The sequence below is a fragment of the Myripristis murdjan genome, chromosome 10 (assembly GCF_902150065.1).
Source record: "Myripristis murdjan chromosome 10, fMyrMur1.1, whole genome shotgun sequence".
Classification (NCBI taxonomy): Eukaryota; Metazoa; Chordata; class Actinopteri; order Holocentriformes; family Holocentridae; genus Myripristis; species Myripristis murdjan.
The window spans coordinates 13,277,827-13,302,447 of record NC_043989.1 but is presented as its reverse complement, the minus strand read 5'-3'; the positions used below and the strand labels follow the sequence as shown (position 1 = coordinate 13,302,447).

Genomic DNA, 24,621 nt, shown 5'->3' with positions numbered 1-24,621 from the left:
TGGCATTTCGCAAGACCGGAATGTTGACATTCTGCCCTATAAAAGAGTCACTCTCCAAGACTTGCGGAGAAACACAACATCAGCATTACCGGATGTGAACTGGACTTCCTTGTGCCTCATTATCTGAGCACTTACCTAATGGGAGGAGTTTGAACAGGAGTCTATAAAAAGTGCAGGTAGGCTGAGGATGCTGTGAGCAGCTCGCTGTAGATCACACGTCCTCAATATGGGCAACTGGATTATCAACCAAGGACTTACAGCCTTCATCCTGGTGAGTTCACTGTTGATCTGTACATAGTAGAGACTTAACTGACCCAAAATAGTGCACACTTTACGCGCAATCCACAGTGTCCAAAATGTCATTTCCCTAACGATTACATCTTAAACTGGTGTGTTTGGACGAAGATAACACGCGCTGCTTTTGTGATGAAAACATGATCCTGTCTGGTCTCGCAGGTGGTATGGATGGGCATCAACATATTTCTTTTCGTCTGGTTCTACTTCTTCTACGATTTGGGGGATCAGTTTTTCTACACACGTCATCTTTTAGGGGTGAGTAAGTGACCCAGGTGAAGTTTACGCACTAACTTGGCGATGCAGCCAAAGAGTCATGTCAGTGAGTGCATAGTGGATCATCTTCACCAATCTAAAGATAGATCCAGAATATGAATGATGACCCCTGTGTGTTCTCAACAGATACCTGGGGTAAATCTCACCCTATGTGTTGTATATATTTTGTTTTCCAGTCTGCCTTGGCCTGGGCCAGGGCTCCTGCAGCCGTGCTCAACTTCAACTGCATGCTGATCCTCCTGCCAGTGTGCAGGAACCTGCTGTCTCTGCTGCGCGGCTCCTTCATGGTGAGATGCTCTGGAACGAGCTGAGCGCTCCAGTTCAGCGGGAGAGTCATTATCTGTTACATCACGGCTTCTGTCACGGAAACTTTAGGCTCTAATTGCTTTGAATCAGCGAGGGCTAAATGAGTTTGAACAAAGTCTTGTCTCTCTCTCTCCCTTTTCAGTGCTGTGGCCGAACTATGAGGAAACAGCTGGACAAAAATCTAAGTTTCCACAAGCTGGTGGCCTACATGATTGGCCTGATGACAGGTACATCCAACATCCCTTTCTCTCTGCATTCTTTTTCTTTCTCTCTCCATTCTTTTTCTTTCTTTCTTTCTTTCTTTCTTTCTTTCTTTATGTACCTCTGAAAGAATATGAACAAATCAGTCATATCCTCATGAAGATAATAAATATCTGGTAATATTCATGATAATAATAAAAAAAAAATTCACATGCAGTTCCATCAATGGGCTAAAAAGCTTGTGTTTCACAAAATATCATGGTTGGATTTTGGTTGGATTTTAGGAGTGAGTAAGGCAAAAGGAATCCTAAGTTAAATATTAACTTCGGGTGTTTCGGAAATTTCTAGGGAAAATTTAACTTCCTCGTGTGGTTATCTATCTATACAATAAAACAGGAAGGCGTGTAAATATTTTATATCCTTTTATATCTTGCAGAGATTAAGAACAAACAAAAATTATTAGATTTCCTTTTTTTTCTCATTGTTCAAGAAACCTTTGCACCATTGTAAATCCATAAGTAAGGAGATAGTTACTCAAATATTTGTGTTTTTTAAAACACAAAAGTAAAAAATTGACAAATGAGTATCCCTGCGCTAACAAGGCATATTTCTGGGTAGTAATAAACAACCAAACCTCCAAAATCATCACTTTAGACGTCTCCTGTCTTTGTTTTGCATGGCAGCTGTTCACATGATCGCCCATTTGCTCAACGTGGAGTGGTACAACAACAGCAGGCGAGGCGTGTATGACGGACTGAGCACGGCACTGTCCAACCTGGAGGACGCAGGAAACACCACCTACCTGAACCCGATCCGCAGCACGGACGTTGTAAGTTGGCCTCTGCATGAGTGCATGTTCACTGTGGGGCTGTTTGATCAGGGGCCAGATTTATGAAATGTAAAGACATAAGAGGACAGCTTAGAAAGTTCTCAAGATGGTTATTAAGTGGAATTCCTCAGTATTTTCTTATTAATAGCACTAATTTCTTACAAATTTCAAACACAAACACTGGTTGCTGTTATTTGGCTTTGTCATATTTTTAACAGATATGGCATGAGATTCAGGAACTATATCTCTAATTCTTGATTTTTTTAAAAAAATGTATGAAATTAGAGGTTTAGCTTTTCACTGTAGGAACTGGTGAAAGGCTGTCTTAAAGTTAAGAAAAATATCGAGCAAATCTGAGAGCTTTTATTTCAGGAACACCATTTTTACTGCATTTTTCTGAGGAAAAAACGGAGGAAGAAAGTTAAGAAATATATGTAAGAATTTATTTTTAAGAATATACGTTTTTCTTATTTCTTAAGACTAAAGGAAAAAACTGCACTTGAGATTTTTTTTAAGGTTTCATGAATCCCAAACAAAAAACAAGAGAGTCTTTATGCCCACATCTTCAGACACACCAAAGTTCGACACACAGCTCCTAATCTTCTGTCTTGTTTTTGTGAGGAAGATGAAGCTCAAGCTGTTCCTCTGTTCGGGCTCTTGTGTCTCAGGATGCGCAGCAGACTCCAACCTACTTTGTCTTCACCACCATCGCTGGTCTCACAGGGGTCATCATCACACTGGCCCTCATCCTCATCATCACCTCCTCCATGGAGGTGATCAGGCGCAGCTACTTTGAGGTCTTCTGGTACACGCACCATCTCTTCATCATCTTCTTTGCCGGCCTGGTGTTTCACGGAGCGGGGTAAGAAAAAAGGTTTAAGCCTTGTTTTATGTGAGTGCAACATGATTACTCTCACCAATATGTTTCACTCATGTGTCGTGTGGCCCGTTTACAGGCGCATTGTGCGGAGTCAGCAGACCACAGATCCTCCACATAATTTCACCTTCTGTAAAGACCGATTTGAAGAATGGGGACGTATTCCTGAGTGCCCCGTTCCTCAGTTTGCTGGAGGGTTTCCGCAGGTTAGTCCACTTGATTTTCAAGAATCTGCCATTAGCACTTTAAGTCATTCAGGCCTCTCAGTTCTTCTTTTTTGTATTTTTGTAGCTATTTTGTATTCTGCACAACATAAATATTCTAAAACTTGTTTACTACTGCTACCACTGCTGCTATTTTTTTTTTTTTCCAAGGGTGGCAAAGTCATTTTACATTTTGAGTGGTCATTTTGGCTTATTGGTTAGGATTAGGTTAGGATTATGGCTAACACTAGGGAAAGGAAAACTAGGGAAAAAATATCTCTATCACTGTTACTAAGAAAAGTTACTCTACAAAAGCTGTCATCCTGTAGACTGTGAAGTCATTCGACCAGTAATCATTGTTTTCCATCCTCATTTAGACCTGGATGTGGGTGATCGGTCCCATGATTCTGTATGTGTTTGAGCGCCTGCTGCGTTTCATTCGCTACACGCAGAAAGTCACGTACAGGAAGGTGAGTTTGGATAATGGCTCAACTGTTTGGCTCAACCTCTTGACACAATCTCACATCTCACTCCCACACCCTTCGCTTTCAGATCGTAATTCGACCGTCCAAGGTGCTGGAACTGCAGCTGGTGAAGAGCGGTTTCAAAATGGAGGTGGGCCAGTACGTCTTCCTCAACTGTCCCGCCATCTCCCAGCTGGAGTGGCACCCCTTCACCATGACCTCTGCCCCGGAGGAGGACTTCTTCAGTGTTCACATCCGCTCGGCAGGGGACTGGACACAGAAACTCATCAACATGGTGGAGGAGCTACCGGAGGGGGCGCAGGGACCCAAGTGAGTACTTCCTCTAATACATGTTTTACAGTATTGAACTGCTGTGCATTCATGTTGTGCTGGCCCGCATAGTTACTGTTCACACTGCAATATGCAGCCGCCAGGGTTGGATATGAATTGTTGACATGTTTTGCCCCATTAATCTGACTTTAAAGGACATTTTGTTTATGATTTATTGACTTAATGAACTACATAATACATTCATGTTGCATTCTTACGTGGTATGTTGCATATACACAACATCGCATCTTTCTCCCCTGCTGGAAACTTGTGGCAGGCTTTAAAGAAGAGGATGTTTGTGTCTCTTATTGCTCCATCTTTTCTTGCCCACATCACACTGGAAAGAATCTGTAGTTTTAGGCTCCTGTAAGTGGCCCACGAGGGGACAGTAGCTGTATTAGTGCAATGGCTTTAAAAGTCAACAAATAAAATTTAAGGGTGGAATGCACAGCTAGGTACTCCCAGCTGTCATGGGTGGTTTTTTTTGCCCCCCTCAGTCATGATTACACAGATATTTTATAAACCTTAAAGAGAATTCCCCCCGAGCCCTAATTTATTTGAGATCTGGGCAGGTGCTGATTGTGACTTTAACTCAGTGTAGATGTTAACCAAAAAAAAAAGGCAAAACAAGAATAAAAAAACAAGCTGACTCTGTGCATAATAAAATTATTCACTGCTCTCCCCAAGGATGGGTGTGGATGGTCCCTTTGGCACGGCCAGTGAGGATGTATTTGACTATGAAGTCAGCATGCTGGTTGGTGCTGGCATCGGAGTCACTCCCTTTGCCTCCATCCTCAAGTCCATCTGGTACAAATTCAAAGACTCCAACCCTAAGCTACGCACCAGAAAGGTAACAGCCGGTAACAGCCATTTTTTGACTCACTAGGCTCACTAACCAGTCTGCTTTTGTACACAAACACTCCTATCTATTTTTGTGCTGACAGCTGCTATGTGGCATTTGACTGAGACAAAACCTCTTATTGTGTTGTGAGAAAACACACAATGTGATTTCTTAATACATAATAAGCCATTAGCTGTATGGCCTGTTCTGGTATAACAAGACTATTGTTTAAAATGCTTTCTTTTTCTTCCTGGTTGCAGATCTATTTCTATTGGCTGTGCCGGGAAACCCACGCCTTTGAGTGGTTTGCGGATCTCCTGCAGGTGCTGGAGAGGGAGATGGAGGAGAGAGGCATGGGGGATTTCCTGACCTACAAGCTCTATCTGACTGGCTGGGATCAAAGCCATGTGTGTGAATGAACCAACACTCACCCACCTCAGTGCGTTCATTTACACTCCACCTAGTTTGAGTTCGGTTTCTCTGACTCAGCCATGTTTTTGCCTCTTCACAGACTGCTCATGTGATGGTTCATTTTGATGCGGACACAGATGTGGTGACTGGTCTCAAGCAGAAGACCCATTATGGCAGACCCAACTGGGACAAGGAGTTTGAACAAGTCCGCAAAGAGAACCCCACGTGAGTGTTTTGATTGTTTGCATTCATTCAGTTGGAGAAAAAATTTTGGTTGAGTATTTAAGAATATTATATAGAATGTTCTCAATGGAAATCTATAACAGTTCAGATTTTGTTCCTTGTCTCTCTCAGGTCTGTGGTGGGAACCTTCCTGTGTGGCCCTGCTGCCTTAGCAAAGGTCTTGGAGAAGAAATGTGCCAAATATTCAGACGTAGATCCTCGCAAGACCAAATTCTACTTCAACAAGGAGAACTTCTGAGCAGCAGAACAAGAGAAAATGCACGTCAGCCTCTGGAAGAACAAGTTGGCCCCTTTACGCTTTTTTCCACTGGAAAAATTTCTTTTAACGTGAGCAGGATGAAGACAATTGGTGATGGCAAAGGTTGAAAATATTATTTCAGGTTTTACAATCAAGTTTCCATCCTCAAGATGTCAAAACAAGATGTGTCAGTGTGATAAGGTGACAAGGAAACAAGACAAAGTGTAGCCAACCAGTCATGTAATACAGTGGCTGTTTGTCATCCTCTGAAGATCATGTCTGGATGAGAAATCACTGTCGCAATTCTGTTAAAACAGAAAATGGTGTCGTATCCACATCCCTTTTTATTCCCTTGTATATAATTCCTAACCCCATTTCAATAAAATTACCAAAACAACCAGTGTCACAGTTTTTTATTGACAAACAAAATATCCAGGCATAAAATGAAATTATTTAGCTTTTGGGGGGTAAAGAATGAACACCCACGACATGGCAGCTCTGGCCTTTATCTGTTTAGCTTTCACAAATGTCATCCTCACTTATTTTCCCATCCACAAGCATCAACTTCACCATTCCATATAAAATAAAAACAGACATTATGGTACAAAATGATCTACAAAATATTCTTAACTATTATGAGGAGGTGTCTTCGAACCTGTTCGGACTGATGGTGACAGGATGAGGGCTGAGGTCAGGTGGTTTCCCAGTCCTGAAAATCAAAATGGGATGTGTAAGAAAATCCAGGAAGACAGTGTCTGGTGTCAGAATAAACAAAATGTTTCCACATCAGTTGATACGTTCTCAGTCACGGTGGGAATTGGAGTAATGTTAACAAAACAAAACAAAACAAAAGCTCCACCTCTGCCTACCTTCAGCCTTTGTGTGTCCAGTGAGATCCTCAAGGCGCCCCTGCAGTTTTCTGAATCTGCTCTTTGAGGATGAGGATGCTCTGCCTCTGTTCTGGAGGCAGCATGGCAATCTGTTCTGGGGTGAGCTGCAGTACCTGCATGATCAGGGCAGCCTGCCAGGGAAAAAAAGACACATTAACCATGTTACACAAAAAGGTATGTAAACACTTCAAGAAATCTGTTGATGTTTTTTTTTTTCCCTAAAGGTAAAACTTATTCATAGTGGCTTGAAAATAGTGAGTGAACAGGCAGATTTCAGTGTCTTACTATACTGACAGGCAGAGCAGCTGTTTTGGAGGACATACGTACTGTAAGACCTTTTGGTTAGAGGATGACATCTCCTACTACTTACCAACACATCCTCACAGCCTGTTCTCTTTGTGGTAACCTACAATTAAGTCTGAATGAATTCTCACTGGAGGCCTCATTTTACAATCCTTTATGAATTCTTTCACAACTAATTTTAGCCACTCAACATCTCAAAGCGAAGAGGTTTTTCCAGTTTGTTACAACACAGTGGTAACAGACCTGCTAACCTTAAGAAAAACAAGCACACCCATGTGTGCATCCATGTGTTTGTGTGCACACGTGTTACTGTTGGAGACACAGTACATAACAGATTTGCTCTTTTCATTTTCATAAGTGATATAAAAATATGATAATAAAATATTGACAATTAAAAAAAAAAAAAACAGACTGCTGCGTTTGTGTATATTACAGTGGTAACTTGTACTTCTATGTCGAATTGCGAAGCCACTAAACAGCTGGTACGTGTTACGAAGGGTCACCCACCTTCTCCTGGTCCTGTGTGGAAACCTGGCTCTGCCCGGGGCTGAAGCCGCCTCCCGACTGTGGAACAGCAGAAATACCAGGGCCCTGGTGGACAGACAAACACAGTTTGTTTTCAGTGTTTGGTATGGGTGTATCAATTGTCTGATGACAAACAGATGTAGGGCTGGGCAACATATCTAGTTTGATATCATGATAACAATATAATATTGATATCATCTGGGATTTTTGATATTATAATTTCGTGATATGGCATAAGTGCTGTTTTGTCCTGGTTTTTAAGGCTGCATTACAATAAAGAGATGCAGTTATCTGAACTTATTAGACCGTTCTAGCTGTTCTATTAGTTTCCTCTACCTGCTTGGTCATCATGTCCTTATTACTAGGATAGATTGTTTGTAAAAAATGTCATTGTGTTAATAGCTTACGAGAGCACCAATCGTCATCCTGACAATACTGATAGAGGTATTTGGTCAAAAATATTATAATATGTGATTTTGTCCATCTAGCCCCATCCTAACCATGGCCATGTGGAAGTTGGGAGCACATTTTGAGTGAAAACAGATTCAAAAGTCAGTCAAACTCATGAGTACTGACTCCTCTAGGACGGTGTCTTCCAACCTACAGTATGAGCCTGGACGAAGATATTCTGAGTGGGGTGTCAAATCATGTAACATAACATGCAGCTTTTGAATAAAAATATTTTTAAGCATAAAATACAAAAATGAATTTCATGGGATTTTTATGTTTAAATGTAAATATTATTTTTATTTAAAAACAGAGTTATCATTGTATTTAAATGTCAAACTGCTATTTGTGGCAATCCAATTGGTCTGGAGGTTATTTCAGGCTCCTGCCACTATCTGCACTTCTTTTTTATTAACAACTTAACATCTTCATTGCTCCATCAATAAGTAGGTGTCCAAGTGTCAGTGTTGCAGTGAATTACTGGATGTGTTTAATTTCTCGCAGTACAGGAAAAAAGAGCCTCAAACTCCTGATTCTGATTTATGCATGTGCTCCACAGAACAAAAACAGGAGCAGCTTGCATTCGTATACGTAATTCCATAACACAGAGGAAGGTTGACAGATGCTAACAGGCAACCATTTTAACAAAAATGGAAAAAAAAAAAAGAGAATAGAACTGAAGATTTAAGATTTGTCTTGGTGTTTTTGCAATGGAAGTGAAACTGAGGGCGAGGCAGCCATTACCGGTCTTGCAGGTGGAGGAGCGTTGGGACCGATGTTGTGGGGAACCGGGCCTTGCATACCTCCCGCTATGGGAACCCTCTGCCCAGACACTGGCCCACGAGCATCCATAGCCCGGGGGTCACGGCCTGTAGACATTAACCAAAAGCAGAGTGAGTCAGTGTGCACAGCAGAGCAAAGCCAGAGCAGAGCCATCAATGTCCTTTTAAATGATTGCTACTGGGAAATCTGACCACTCAGGTTTACATAAACACAGAGAGGATTGTTGACTATATACTACTTAATTGTAATAGTATATATCACTGTCAAATGTAAAACCATTTCCATGCTTGTTGAGGTTAGCCTTGTTAGCCTCTCAAAACAATGTGGTAGCTATAATATGATCAGAAAGGAAAGAGCAAGACACACCATATACTGACGAGGTGGCCAGCCGACCAGTATGATACCTGGAAAGGAGGAAGTCAATACATCCTCCAGCTCCAATGTGTTTTATAAAAAAGGGCCAATGTCTCTGTCTCCTTCAGGGTCAGTAGGCTCCTGACGCTGAAGACGACAGTTCTCTGTTGAAACGTCAGTCCTTTTTAATAAAATGCATCATAACTAGAGTGTGTGTCAACTCCCTCCTTTCTGATTGTAGGAATAATATATAGGAATAAGAAACTAGGAAAGAATTAATGTGAGGAAAGGGGAAAGCATTTATATCTCAAAGCACAGAGTCACAGTGAGTGTATTCTTATGTTGTACACACTTTGTGCTCATTGTGACACACACATTCTGTATGTGTCATCTGGGAAAACAGCTCAGTGCAGTTTGGAAATCAAGACTAGTAGTAATCAAGTTCTTGAAACAAAATATCACCTTAAACCTAATGCTAGGACAAAGGGCCTTTGTTTTGTATTGTTGCCATGCGTAGGATGGAGGAGAAAAGACCAACTTTGTGCAATAGCACTCTGAACAAGCACGCTCATATTTAAAGTTTAGACCCTTAAATTTTGAAGCACTAGTGGCACAACTACCTCTGGTTTCCATTGGGGGTCCCCGAGGCTCCATCATTGGGGGCCCTCTAGGGTCTCCCATCATGTTTCTTGGCTCACCCATGGGTGGGCCTCTCATGTCATGAGGAGGTCCTCTCATATCCGGAGGGGGTCCAGTTCCCATTTGGCCCATATGTACAGGTGGGGCTGGGTGGGGTGGTGGAGCACCCATGTAGCCTCGGCTAGATTTACACAATTAGATATACACACATAAACAATTACATATGGTTCTAGACTTGTAGCAAGTACAATTAAACTGGCAACTGAAAAACAATATATCAACATATTTTCCCCATTTCACACAAGTAGCAATTGCCTGTGTTAATGACTGTGCCTTCAAAGTAAACACAACTGTTCCATTGTTAAGGTCCTATAATCCAGGTGCATGTCTTACCTAGGCTCTATGACTTCTCCAGTGACAGATAGGAGGGTTCCTCCTCGGGGATCATTGGGACCATCTCCCAGCAGGCCTCTGGGGGGGATACCACCTGGTCCTGAGAGGGAAAAGCAATATATTCAATCACAGAAACACAGTTTTTTCCCCACTTTGTGACCAGGAAAAACTTCAAGCATTAATCTATAATAAAAATGGGCTGTAACTTTTTTGGTCAAAGGTATCTGGGTAAGGCCACTGGTACATGGAAAAATTCACAAACCACACAAGACCATAAAAGGTGAGTATTTACTCAAGATAGATATCTCAGAATAACCACAAATGGGCAGGGTAGATTAATTTAAAAAAAAAAAAAAAAAAAAAAAGTAGAGTGAGCACAGCAGACTGCTACAGCCCAGTATCAAAGTATGGAGGCAGAGATTAGGAAGATGGCTGGAAGAACATGACAGGGAACACTACACACATCAGGGATGTGATTACAAATGCAAAACAGCAGGAAAGACTAGGAAAATTGAATTAAATCACATCCCAGACACACACAGAAAAACTGACTGGCAATATATATTTGCCTACTTTTGTCTTGTACATCTGGTGATATTTGGACATATCATCAAGGAAGATGGCATGCATTTCAGAGAAAATGTCAAGAGCAACAGGTGTGTCAGCATTTTCCAGTATAATTAGTGTCTATAGGACTACTTGCTTTCTATTAAAAGAAACATGAAAACCTCATATCACCTACCTCTATATTACCTACTTATATATACACAACCAAGCTGTTAGTGCACAACATTATGAAAATATTTTAACAGTGCTGTGGTAAATGAGGGCGTAGTCCCTGCCATGGCATGGTATGCATGCACTGAAGTAAAAATACCGCTCAATACTGTTAATTTATTTGACATGTGACATAGTATCTGCCTAATGTTTCACTACGTAACAGGCTGAATATGACAGTCTTAAATTGATTTTTTTGCTCACCAAGGTTAACTTGTGGATAAAAACTGCACATTATATAATAGTTAAAAGGACGTATAAAGTAAAGTCTCTCTCAGGCACAGTTTTCGGATTGATAATTACCTAGAATAACTGTGGCTCATTTAGCATATCTGTAGCATGCAATGGGTAGAGAATAATGTAAACTGAGGTAAGCATTTAGCCTTTGGAAAAAAATGCGGTCTTAAAACGACAACTTGATTTAGACTATAACCGAATTTTACCACAGCCTACTTTAGAAGTGACTGTAGCTTCTATAACCTTTAAGAAATGTGTGACATTAAATTTTACCACAGGTTATTTTAGGATTGAATGTAACGTCTTAACCTTTGGGAAATGTGCTACCTCTGAAAATACACATTCATCAAAATTCTATAAATGGAAATGCAAATGATAATACCCTGAAACCAAAAAAAAAAAAAAAAAAAAAAAAAAAGTGGGGAATGATCAGCAGCCCTGAGTGAAGGAGTTCTGGTATCTCTGTGTCTTATTCAAAAGTGAGGGTGAAAGGATTTGACCATGAGGTGCAGTTGGGAGGGGCGGGGCGACTCAGAGATGAGTTCCTCTGCAATGAGAGAAGGCAGACGAGGTGGTTCAGCCACCCGATAAAGATATCTCTACATGACTCCCTTTGGAGGCTAATGCACCATCGACTGGGATGAGACCCCAGGCCTCACCGATGATACATTAGACTGATTACATCTCCCAGGACCAGAAGCTACAGGGACTCTCCCTGGAGCGGCTGGAGGTGGGGGGGTGTACATCTGGACTAGTCTGCTTTGCCGGCTGTCATTATGAATATCAGTCAGACAAAATGTGCAAGAAAATGGATGACTGATGATGCAAAGGCTAGTGGATTTTTCTATATCTCTGCCAGCTAACGCAATGGCAAGATGCTTAATTTGAACACAGGAAAACAACATTCCTTTTTCACAGTTGACATTTGACCTGCAAATACAAAACATAACCAACTAACAAACAGATAGACAGACAGAATGGGGCAAAAACATAACCCCTGTCCAGCTCTAATGGCAGGGATAAAGCCTCCAATCAGTGAAATCAAAACAATTGTGCCCCTGCAATAATTGAAAAAGACAATTCCATGTGTAATAAATAAAACAATAAACTGGATGATGGAACAGGGTGATATCTGCACTGAAATAATCTATCAGGTGGGACAGGAGGGGTAAGATTGTTGCAACATAATCGTTTCTAGACATTGTGTAGATATCAAGAACTGATTATTCAATAAATCTTCAAAAAAAAAAATTTTTTTTTCTCATTTGGCATTACTGACACCTAAGTCTACCCTATTACAGTTGAGGCTTTAGAAATATTTTAGCATCTGACGCTATACTAGCTTCTAAAGGGAGACAAAGTAGAGCAAAGAGTGCAGCTGTTTTTATAGCACATCTCTATTGTACATGTATGCTGAAGTAATATTGTTTGTAGGTAGTTAATGAGGCAGTATAATAGGCACCTAGATCTTAGCAGTGACACAGCATGCCAGTAAAGATTGGGTGGAGTGCATTGTTATGTGTTCTGCAAATGCCATGGCCTTGAATTAACGAATCATGAGTGAGAGAATGTGTGCACTTTATCACCATTTACAAATAGTATTTTGGGGCTGATTTGCAGCACCTTATACAGTGACACTTTTTGGGAACATGATGGACCTCTCATAATGAAAACTGCAGTATTTCAAGCTCCAATCTCATGGACTTTTTAATCTCCTTTTTCTTTTATATTGAGGACTTCCATCATGCTTAATTTACTGTTGGTTTCTTTTGTGTTTCTCTCCATTTTGGCCAATTTTCAACTTCCTTTATTACTTTTCTAGGTCATTGCTGGACTGTGCAGCATGTTGTTGTCCTACAATCCTAGCTGCTGGCCCACATACAAAGAATCTACCAACCAAACTGACGGCACAACAGAGAGGGAAGACAGTGAGGTCAAAGGCGAGTGGAAAAAAAGAAGATTTAAGGTTTAACTTCGATCTACTATCAGAGGGAGCCTGATATTGCTCACAAACAAGATGGATGGGCTCTCTGCCTTGAACAGGACTTCATCGGAATATTGGCCACCCAGCCTAATCGGTTTCACAGAGAAACAGAAACAAGGAAAACAATGGACTCCTTGATCGTACTGAGGGTCTTTCAGCTGTAGCAAGCCGAGCCAGGATTTTTTTTAATGGTAAAGGCTAATGTCTGTCATCCAGATATTTAAGCGCTGTGGGAGTTCTCACACTCAAACTGTTGTCCTTTATATGTGTACAGCATTTGATTTCACTTAGAGCTGGGTGATATGAATAAAAAAAAAAAAAAAAAAAACAATGTCAAGGTATCTTTGACCCAATACCACAATACTGATACGGTGACAATACTGAAGGGGTGACTGTTCAGATTTTTGATAGTCATTAGTGATTCAATAGTACCAGTAGACAATCATTAATAAAATGGATAGGAAGACCAAGCAGATAGAGGCAAATAACACAACAGCTAGAACAGTCTATTAACCTCAGAGAATTGCATCCTTTTACTGTAATGCAACCTTTAAAAACCAAGAAAAGCACACACTTCTTTCATATCTTGATAATACAATATCCTAAATCTCAAGACAATACCTAGTGTCTTATCACAGTGTTTATATAATAGATATGTCACCCGGTTCTAATGTCATTCACTCAACTTTGATGTGATCACACACCTAACATTACAGCTCCTTCACTGCTGTCTCTGCAGACTTCAACCGTGTCTCCTTTTCACACACCCTGACCGACTTCAAACAATATTTGAAATGTAAATCGAGGGAGAATAAGACCTCGGACTTGTGTATGCCAGTGTTCAGGGCACACACACACACAGGCACCGTAAAAGTGAGCTCAGGGGCGAACTGCTCTTGAGGAGGCTCAGATCGTTTCATGTATACAACAGGCGACTCTACAGGCCCCATCATGCAGCGGTGGCCTGTGCACTCTTCCTTGTAGCGGTGTGATGGCGAGACAAACAAAGTGGGCTCGCTCTGTTGTAAGGCTGAGTGTCGACACCCTGGAGGCAGTGGGGAGGGTGACGATTAAACTCCATCTTAAATAACACTTCCTACCCCCTCTATGGGCTGAAGAGGCCAAAGAGTACTTTCAAGCCTCCACCTCAGTGCCCCGAGGCGCAAATAACAAAAGAACACTTAAAATGCTCTTTTGTGCTTAGAGCCATCAGACTGTAATGCTTTCCACCCTAATGACCCTAGCCTTAGCCAATTAGGAAGAGTGACTGTGTTGTCCATATGATCTTGTCTTAATTATTTTTATGCTCTGGACTAACCTATACGTCATTTGCTTGGACACTTTTGCATTTCTATATAAGTTTCTTTGCATTCTCTACATACCAGTCATATTCCACATGATAATATGGATGTTAGCGACATGTAGTGGTAGTAAAACACAGAAACAACAATAATCTTCAAATGTTTGGCACAATTAGATTTTTATGTGCGCATTTTATGTACCTCACCAGGGCTGCACATATCAAAAGCAGTAGGCTCCACATTTCTGTGATATACTATCTATTGTAAACTGAATACACCTGAGAAATATTACTTTTTCCAAACACATATCTTCAGCCTACACCCTTCCTGTACAACTGTGGCACCTAATGCAGACTTATAAATTAAATATGAGGATGACAATTCAGCACAACATCTATCTTTGCTTCAAATTCAGCTTTTTAAATTCCTATATTCGTATTCACTGTTACGTTTTACATGCGGACTTACAGACTTTATATTTGCGCTTGTTTTATAGTGCATATATTTTGTATTTTTGATGGTTTGTGTTGTACTTATTTCACTATACTGTACTATGAAACCCACACTCATCTGAACTATCTAATGTGTTTTGATGCATTCACATGCGGGTGAGAAGCTCAGCTATCCAGGACTGCAAACAACAACTGCAGTCATGCCCTATTTGGTTGCAAATGTCAAACCCAGATAACAAATTATAAACAGACATGAGTATCATGAAAGAGAAGAGGTGCATTTGGCTGTTTTTGGCTTTTAAAAATGTTCTCATATTTAGTCTGGCAAACTAGCATGCAACAAATGCCCAATGTTTTGGATGCACCATTATTTTTCTGTCGCATCCATCAAACACACAGAACAGAATGTGGATCTCTGCCGGACAACAGTCTACGGCTAAGTCAGGTACAAATGTTAGCCAGAGCAAATTTCAAAGAAGACTTATAATTTGATCATTTGAATTTTTAAAAATAGAAAAATTACATCTAATAAATAAGTATAACATGTTCATAGTAATGTATGTAATAATGTAGTAATGTAATGTATAGTAATGTATCCATGCAATGTAGAAAAGGGGCAAAAACATTGGTATGGTCCATTATTGCCATTTGCAAGGCTATTTTCTGTTTTCTGGGCAAAACCAGTAAATGGACCAAGAGTGCTATTCTTCTGTTATAGTATATTGCATTTTGAAAGAAACAGGCTCAAATATAGCATAAACTTCATATTCCTGCGGAAGATTGGTGGAAGACAAAATTTACCGTGATGGAAACTGTGGTAAAGTCATACCAGTAATATAGTATTGGCATCTGGCCCAACCTTGTATTTGCTCACATGCAGCCTACGTGAAAACAGATCCAGGAAACAGATAGTGCCACCTACCATGACATGGCACGTTTTCCTGTAATTATAGATACGTTTCACCAGAGATCATATTCTTTACACAAACAGGCTTGAGTAATAGCTCTGACGTCTGAAAATGTAATGGTAAGAGGGTCATATTTGATAATGGCTGACATGCAACTCAGCTGCAGCACACTATGGCTAAACCTTAAAAATGCAGTGGTTGGGCAATGACCAGTCATAACAGTCTCATGATCTGTCTAGAGAGCTGAGGGAGTATGGGTGATACCTTGAGGCCGCTCGATAGCAGCCTGCCCAGACGATCCTGTGGGAGAGTGCTGAAGGTTTCCTGAGCAAGCATTAAAGTGAAAAGAAATAGAGACACAGGACTCAGAGAGTAAAGCAGCACTTTAAGAGCATTTTAAGCATGCTCATGAGATTCTTCCCCTCTCACATAAACACAACAGGGTGAAATGTGGTGAATACATGAGGAATCTTTTAGAAACCTAACCTTGGTAGATGCACTGTGTAAAGACATTGATGTGCACAGAGACAGACACACTGAGGCACTTAAATGTCAAACATCCAAGCTGTATTTCCAAACCGTCTCTACCCCACCGAGCACGATGACACTCCATCCTGAGTGTGACTCAGGCAGCTCCGCTGTTTGCAAGGCTATGGTGACCCCTAGTGACCACAATGAGCCATGACATGCAACGTGCTGACAACATGAGCCAAGGCCATTTACAATTAAACAAAAAACTTGACAAGACAATAATCTCTTAAAAAGAGCGCATACAGCAAATTGGATACTACTCTTTAAAAAAACAAACAAACAAACAAACAAACAAAAAAACGTTTCTCATTTATCTTTAAAAAATGCATTTTTCCGGAATTTGCTTAAGAAACTGGGGAGGTCAGAGGCTATGCTTCCCAAATCCTGTGGCAAATACAGCAGATGCCACCCTGAAGGAAGTCCATAGGAGAATTTGCTGAGCGAAAACATTGGCTTTATACCAAGCATTTCAATAGTAGGTATACATCTTTATCTACCAGATATTATTAATACTAACTACATTATTAAATATTTTCCTGTATCCAGGTACACCTACAGTACAGGCCAAAAGTTTGGACACACCTTCTCATTCAATGCGTTTTGTTTATTTTCATGACTATTTACATTGTAGATTCTCACTGAAGGAATCAAAACTATGAATGAACACATGTGGAGTTATGTACTTAAAAAAAGGTGAAATAACTGAAAACATGTTTTATATTCTAGTTTCTTCAAAATAGCCACCCTTTGCTCTGATTACTGCTTTGCACACTCTTGGCATTCTCGAGCTTCAAGAGGTAGTCACCTGAAATGGTTTTCACTTCACAGGTGTGCCTTATCAGGGTTAATTAGTGGAATTTCTTGCTTTATCAATGGGGTTGGGACCATCAGTTGTGTTGTGCAGAAGTCAGGTTACCACACAGCCGACAGCCCTATTGGACAACTGTTAAAATTCATATTATGGCATCAACCAATCAGCTAACTAAAGAAAAACGAGTGGCCATCATTACTTTAAGAAATGAAGGTCAGTCAGTCCGGAAAATTGCAAAAACTTTAAATGTGTCCCCAAGTGGAGTCGCAAAAACCATCAAGCGCTACAACGAAACTGGCACACATGAGGACCGACCCAGGAAAGGAAGACCAAGAGTCACCTCTGCTTCTGAGGACAAGTTCATCCGAGTCACCAGCCTCAGAAATCGCAAGTTAACAGCAGCTCAGATCAGAGACCAGATAAATGCCACACAGAGTTCTAGCAGCAGACCCATCTCTAGAACAACTGTTAAGAGGAGACTGCGCCAATCAGGCCTTCATGGTCAAATAGCTGCTAGGAAACCACTGCTAAGGAGAGGCAACAAGCAGAAGAGATTTGTTTGGGCCAAGAAACACAAGGAATGGACATTAGACCAGTGGAAATCTGTGCTTTGGTCTGATGAGTCCAAATTTGAGATCTTTGGTTCCAACCGCCGTGTCTTTGTGAGACGCAGAAAAGGTGAACGGATGGATTCCACATGCCTGGTTCCCACTGTGAAGCATGGAGGAGGAGGTGTGATGGTGTGGGGGTGTTTTGCTGGTGACACTGTTGGGGATTTATTCAAAATTGAAGGCACACTGAACCAGCATGGCTACCACAGCATCCTGCAGCGACATGCCATCCCATCCGCTTTGCGTTTAGTTGGACGATCATTTATTTTTCAACAGGACAATGACCCTAAACACACCTCCAGGCTGTGTAAGGGCTATTTGACCAAGAAGGAGAGTGATGGAGTGCTGCGGCAGATGACCTGGCCTCCACAGTCATCGGACCTGAACCCAATCGAGATGGTTTGGGGTGAGCTGGACCGCAGAGTGAAGGCAAAGGGGCCAACAAGTGCTAAACACCTCTGGGAACTCCTTCAAGACTGTTGGAAAACCATTTCAGGTGACTACCTCTTGAAGCTCATCGAGAGAATGCCAAGAGTGTGCAAAGCAGTAATCAGAGCAAAGGGAGGCTATTTTGAAGAAACTAGAATATAAAACATGTTTTCAGTTATTTCACCTTTTTTTGTTAAGTACAGAACTCCACGTGTTCATTCATAGTTTTGATTCCTTCAGTTAGAATCTACAATGTAAATAGTCATGAAAATAAAGAAAACGCATTGAATGAGAAGGTGTGTCCAAACTTTTGGCCTGTACTGTATATGGCAGAAAGTTGACTTATTTTAATAAAATTACTACATTTAAGATTTAGCATGAGTCGCTAAATCTTAAATGATTTTTTTTTTGTATGACGCATTTGATAAACCGTTTTGCGACAAGAACTGTATAAATAGTTTATTATAATCTTCTTACAACAAATTAAAATCACCCACATTAAAATCTAGTTTTTGTCTTTGTTAACCAGCTAACTTGTTAGTGAGCTAACTTAATGAAGCTGATGTTAATGTTTACATACAACCACAAGCCATCCCTAATGGTAGCAATTAGCTACATAACATTATTGTTGTGCCAAACGGATGAGTTAACAACAAAACAGAGATGCTCACCTGGCTAGATACTTAAGGTTAACATATAAACACAGTACTGACCAATCAGGTAAGTGGTAAGTGACCAGTCTCTGGTAAGAAACAGCAGGGAGCATAGCAATATCTATTCATAGTATTCTGTCTCATCACCACACCACCATGTTGGTAGCGACATAACAGGTGACTGTAATAAATAAACAGGTGATTATAATCAAAGGACAGCCACAGTCAGTGAGCAGTGTATTGGCAGGAAAGGCGTGTTACATTATGGGAATACTATATATTTCATGTTTGAAAATGCTGTCAGCTAATCTGAGTCATTCCTGTCTGGGAGCAAAGGACTTCCATCATCACTGCCAAAGGCTGCAAAAGGCCTCCAAAAAAAAAAAAAACAACTTAGGGAATTATACCCTAAGAGGAGATCAAACGCGCAACTCTTTAGTTTCATAAATCACTCAAAGCTGTCTGTGCTATTTTTCATGTTTATGATCTTATGTATGTTTTTCCTGTGAGTTGAAATGCAGTTTCAAGATGTCTGATAACCCTGAATGTGTATAAAAGGAAATATCCACCCACAGATGCTTTAATCTGCCTGTATCGACAATTTTGGGTGTCAACTGCATTCAAGGAGCTATCGAGTGATGATGTATAGTAAGTTAATGTTTGTTTTACAACTTGCCCTCCACTGGCCCTGTCTCCTGAAAAGGTCAAAGGTTCAAGGCACTCTTAAGCCACATGCTTCATTTAAAGTTGCCTTTACTGAAGGGGAAAATTTAAAAACGACTGAGTAGCAGCAGCAGCAGCAGCAACATGTTTCTTATCTACTCTTCAGTTAGTAATTCTTGTTTTCCAAAATGACTCTTGGCTCCAGACAACAGGTGGAGCTTGTTGCTTCCAATTAAAAAGGTGGGCATGCAGACATAAATATAGAAAAATAATCTGTCTACCAACACGCTCCTATTCTTTATTTTCTGAATTGCTGACTCCAATATCTGTTGTCTGCCTGTCTGTCTGAGCGTGTGCCATACTTTGACATAACTGAAGACAGAAAGAATAAACACTTAAACAATAATGAGAAAACAAAACTATACACAATGAGATGTTGATCGTCTGCTCAACATGCAGATGAGGAATTTAAATTAAATGTAAAGGACCAGTTGTATCTCACACATTCCTGACTTAGCTGGTTTGGCTTGTGATGTGAGCATGCATGTGGTCTGGTGATTACCTGGAGGTCCAACAGGTCCCTGTCCAGGCATGGGTCCTGGTACACCTCCCATGGTGGGGGGCTGCATCATCTGCGGCGCTCCATTGACATGCATTCCAGGCTGATCAGAAATCAAAATTAATACACAGAAAAACCTCAAAGATTACTTGGAATGTGGATCCAAGATTAAGTTTTTACAAAATTAATAATACTTAGTTTTAAAATCCTAAAACAACAAAATACCTTACACTATTCCAAACATGCTGGATTAACAAGTATTTTTCACCCAGCAGCAACATGAGAGAGATTGTGCTGTGCTTACCACAGGCTGTGGCTGAGACACTGGGGCATTGGGCTGAGCAGGAGGTGGATTGCTCGCTGGTGCTCCAGCACCCTGACTGCTGGGAATCAGAGGCTGAACCGTAGTCTGACGATGGAGCATTTTCTGCAGAACAACAGACACAGTGGTATAAAGTAGCTGGTCTTCAGTGTTTTAGTTGGTTCATAAGCACGGGCTAGCATTCAACGTTTTTTTAAATGTAGGCCTAACCAAAGAAATAACAATGTCATGGGGCAAAATAAACAGTGTCTATACTATTGAAGCTAAATTAAGTCTGTACTGACTGCAATAAATGCATCAAGTAAGGCTCAAGTAAGGCTTGACTGAGCTCATCAGTTGCAGTTCAGCACTTCTCACCAGGGCAATCTCAGGGTCAACAATCCTCATGACCACTTGGGCCTGCAGCAGAGCATAGGCCAGCTGAGGGTTCTGCAGCAGCATGTTCCTTGCCTCCTGGGGACTGTTTTGCACACACAGCTGAAGAGAGAAATCAGAAATTAAATAAAAGGAATCCACACTATTGACATTCTTAACAAACAGCAAGTGAGGAGTCAAACATGAATAATTAAATAGATAAATACATGAATAAAAAAGGTCCTATTCTTTCTACAGAGAAATGGAAAGCCTGGTATATGAAGACATGTTTATACTCTGTGGGATTGTACCTCATGGCAGGTTGTAATATCAGTGCACAACAGGTGAGAAATACAAGGCGCACTGATAGTATCTGTAGTGCCGGGAATAACCTCGGTTCAGTATACGAAGCAGCCTTGAAACAGACACTTAAATGACACCAGCTTTGGCACAGTGCAAGAGTTTTCCAGTGGGAGGAAAATGTCTGCAGTGTGGTGATTCTTTGGCTCAATTAAGCATACCGCCAGCTGTGCTGAGGTTTCTGTGGCATGGTTGGGAATGAGCCTGTTCAGTGTAGCCTTTCGCATTGGCGAGAGGAGCTGAGCCTGCTGCATCAAGCCGTCAAATTGAAAGTAAGGTGATTCAAATTTGTCATGGTCCTTTTTGAGGCATAAAGAATTAAGTAACGGTGCTATAAATACATGCTGTAAACAGGACCGCTTGAGAATAATGATTCAGTTTTGATTTACCACAGATTCTCCCTGAAACACATTTTCTTGTTTTTCCTTTTGGTACTTTGTGTTGCTCAGTGGTTGCACTGTGCACTACATATTTGTTTGAAAGCTGTTTTTTCTTTTGTAATTATTTTTTATGCAATTCTGCTTCATCTAATAATAACAGCATACATAGACAGGAAAGGCAGGGGAGAGCAAGGGCACAACAAGCAGCAAAAGGTCCAGGCCGGATTTGAACCCAGTCTGCTGCAGTAAGGACCCGGCCCCGATATGTGGTGCATGCTCCACCAGGTGAGACTCCAGGGCACCACGTTAAAAAGTTTTGATGCAATGTTCTGTTTTATTTTAGCAAAGCAGACTGACCTCAACATGCTGAAATGCTGTTGTCTGTGAATGCAAGAGGCTATATTCTCTATGTTCTTTTAATAGTCTATTTCACACTTTCTGATTATTTTCCATTTTTACTTGGTTGGTATACATTGAGATACAATGGCTAATATATCATTTGATCAAATGAATAGATTCATTTAATGTTTGAACTTGTTCCTGAGGTCATTTTAAAATACTACTTGGCACAAAAGACTATTGACCATTAGATAGATAGATAGATAGATAGATAGATAGATATACTTTATTGATCCCAACCAGGGAAATTCTGGAATTACGTTACAGTTATATGAAAGTTGGAATACATGAAAATTGACTAAAAGTGTTGTGTTAAGGCTGATTTTTTTTTTTTTTACTGTAGCTGCATTTGCATTTGCACTCTTTCCCACTAGCAAGTGCAACTCCAAGCACTAGAGGAAGGGTGAGACTGTGAGTGAACAGCAGAGGCAAACCAACACACCTTCATCTGTTTCATGAGTTCAAACATCTGCTCTGGAGGCAAACTGGCCACTGCTCTGCTGATGGACTCCGGAGCCTCATCCGGCTGGACATTTTCTCCGTAAGGCGACTCAATAATGGGTGCGCCTGTTCCCAAGCCTGTACGAGACAAAGGAAATATTAATCTACAATTATCAACCAAATCTGACTTTACACTTTAATACAATAACTTCAAATTAACATGATGCTCAGAGCCCAAAAACACTTACTTTTGAGCTCCTCCTTGTTCTTCTCGCTGGCTGCGTTGTCGACACGGAGAGCCCTGCCACTGAACTCTCTCCCATTCAGGTTCCGCATGGCACTGAGGGCTGTCTCCTGGTCCTGGTATTCACAAAAGCCATATCCCTTTGGCTTTCCTGTTTCCCTGTCATACACTAACCTGGAAGCAAGCAGACAAACGGTAATCACGCTTTTTCTTGCAAGAAAATAACTGTGGTAGATGAACTATTTCATATTACAATGGCTTAACAGTAAGCATTTTTAGTAATGAGTTGAGCCAATCAAAACAAATTAGTAGTGTGCATAAACTTTTCATTGACTCTGGCACACTGATAAGCTCTAGCCTTGAATGTCTAGAACATCATAAGATTTATATCTCAAACATTATAACACAATAGAAATGAGGTTAGCACTGTTTCAGGATACCAGAGAGACATGCAAGCATATGGGAACACCAGATGTATTAGCCTTGTACTCACCTGAAGCTGACAACAAGCCCGACTTCAGAAAAAATGTCTTTCAGCTGTTCTTCTGTGGCCTCATACGGGATATTTCCCACTAAAATAGTAATGACATATGGGCATGGAATCAATAAAATCTAATTTCACATTTAAAACGATATCATTAAGCTCTGCTGGCCAGCTATTTTAAAGTTACCGTTGATGGTTACATTGCCTCGTTGCCTGCCTAGTGACACAATAACATTAGCCGGGCTAGCAATGTTAGCAAGCTTTCTTGTACGATTTTGTTTCAGCCGTTCGTTTATCGACATCACTGCACCTAGTGAGTAAATCTGTATCTCAGCAAGTAATATTAACTTTAACATACTCACCAAAGACTGAGCGTAATGAACGATCAACTGCTGGATCTCTACTCGCAGCGGCAGCAACCGCTGCTGCTAGGTTCGCCATTTTGGGGACAGATTAAAAGGTAACACGAGGAAGTAGCGTTAACGGTAGGTATTAATATCCGCTGTCGGAGGGCCGTATTCAAATACTTCCAATATAGATCACCTTTACTAATCCATTTGCAGTATTAAAAAATAAATCGAGAAAAATAAATAGGTGACTTTAATTAACAGTGAGCAAAATATTTATTAAACTGCAGACTGCCGGTGGTGGTAAACTCGTAAAAATAACGTCAAATGAATAGAGATCACAGATACAGTCGCAAGTATCGATACGAACGATAGATGGCGCTGTTGGCTGCGGTTAACGACTTGTACCGCCTTTGCATATGACAAGCTAAACACGTGAAAACTGTACTAAAAACACGAGGAAACAGTAAAGGTGCCCGATGAACTCTAGAAGGCCTTGTTTAATAGGGGATTTGGTGAGTAGCTGTTTAGTGACGAGCTTTTGTCGAATGAACATAATTTTAGCTAGCAGTAAAATAAAACAACTTTACCCTTTTCACCATTTAACTGGGTGCAATCTTTCGTTAGCCAAATGTTAGCTAGAGACAAGAGACAGGGCATGGATTGCCATTGGAAACCATGTGTGGAGATTATGAAGAAGATGCTATACTAACTTAACTATGCAGTGTTTATCTCATTATTATCATTGTATTGCAGCACTGATGTTTATTTGTCTGTATTTAACTCAGTAGGGCTGAGACGATATGCTTATCTCCCAGTTTGATGCCATCACGATACTTTGGTGCCGATTCGATATGCATCGCGATTCTTAGGTATTGCGATTCTACAAGTATTGAGATTTGATATTACGATTTATTGAGATTTTAGTTTTTTGAAAAATCCTTTACTTTGTGAACGTAAAGTGAAAAGTTTCATGAAGCTAGGATTTTCTTCACAATGGGTTGTTTTATACAGGGATCTCAAGTTCCAGAAGAATCTCACCACAGTGAAATGGCTACCATGGGGGCTAACATCATCACACATGAATCAAATGTGGCTCATTGAATCCACAAGAGTCTCAGCTTTCCATTCAAACCCACTTTATGTAACTCCAAAACTGTTTAGGCCCCAGTATGCAGAAATACACCATTTCAGAATGGGCCAAAATAACACATTTGTACTGTATGAATAAACTGCATGGCTTTTGCCCCAGACTGAATTGGATTAGCATAAGGTGGGCATGTCTGCAAAGGGGAGACCCCTGGGTACCCTTAAAACCAATTTTAGTCCAGATATCTTGAGGTCCCTTGCCACAATTTAGCTGAACTTTGGAACGATAGTCCCCTTGCCAACAACCAAGCATGACATGATTTCTTAGGTTGTTTAATTTCATGTGATGCCAATATATATATATATATATATATATATTAAATTGATTTGGTAATTAAAAAATGATTACAAATCATGAAAAGTGATACTTAAGTGATA

The 24,621-nt window shown here is 40.6% G+C and overlaps 2 protein-coding genes across 2 annotated transcripts; one reads left to right on the top strand and one right to left on the bottom strand.

Annotated features, from left to right (window-relative positions):
- Nucleotides 1–111: 111 nt before the first annotated feature.
- Nucleotides 112–5,912, top strand: nox1 (NADPH oxidase 1). The gene is made up of 13 exons (XM_030061936.1): nt 112–271; nt 457–552; nt 747–857; nt 1,019–1,103; nt 1,761–1,906; nt 2,575–2,768; nt 2,863–2,989; nt 3,364–3,456; nt 3,539–3,780; nt 4,468–4,630; nt 4,882–5,028; nt 5,133–5,257; nt 5,387–5,912. Exons 1-13 carry the CDS (start codon nt 227–229, stop codon nt 5,511–5,513), a joined length of 1,701 nt encoding a protein of 566 aa, XP_029917796.1. The 5' UTR covers nt 112–226; the 3' UTR covers nt 5,514–5,912.
- Nucleotides 5,910–23,249, bottom strand: cstf2 (cleavage stimulation factor, 3' pre-RNA, subunit 2). The gene is made up of 13 exons (XM_030061938.1): nt 23,110–23,249; nt 22,757–22,835; nt 22,268–22,437; nt 22,021–22,157; nt 20,443–20,562; nt 20,068–20,190; nt 19,767–19,866; nt 9,848–9,947; nt 9,436–9,635; nt 8,423–8,547; nt 7,214–7,297; nt 6,383–6,534; nt 5,910–6,222 (listed from the first exon to the last, which is right to left on the bottom strand). Exons 1-12 carry the CDS (start codon nt 23,186–23,188, stop codon nt 6,412–6,414), a joined length of 1,440 nt encoding a protein of 479 aa, XP_029917798.1. The 5' UTR covers nt 23,189–23,249; the 3' UTR covers nt 5,910–6,222; nt 6,383–6,411.
- Between the last annotated feature and the right edge of the window lie 1,372 nt (nt 23,250–24,621).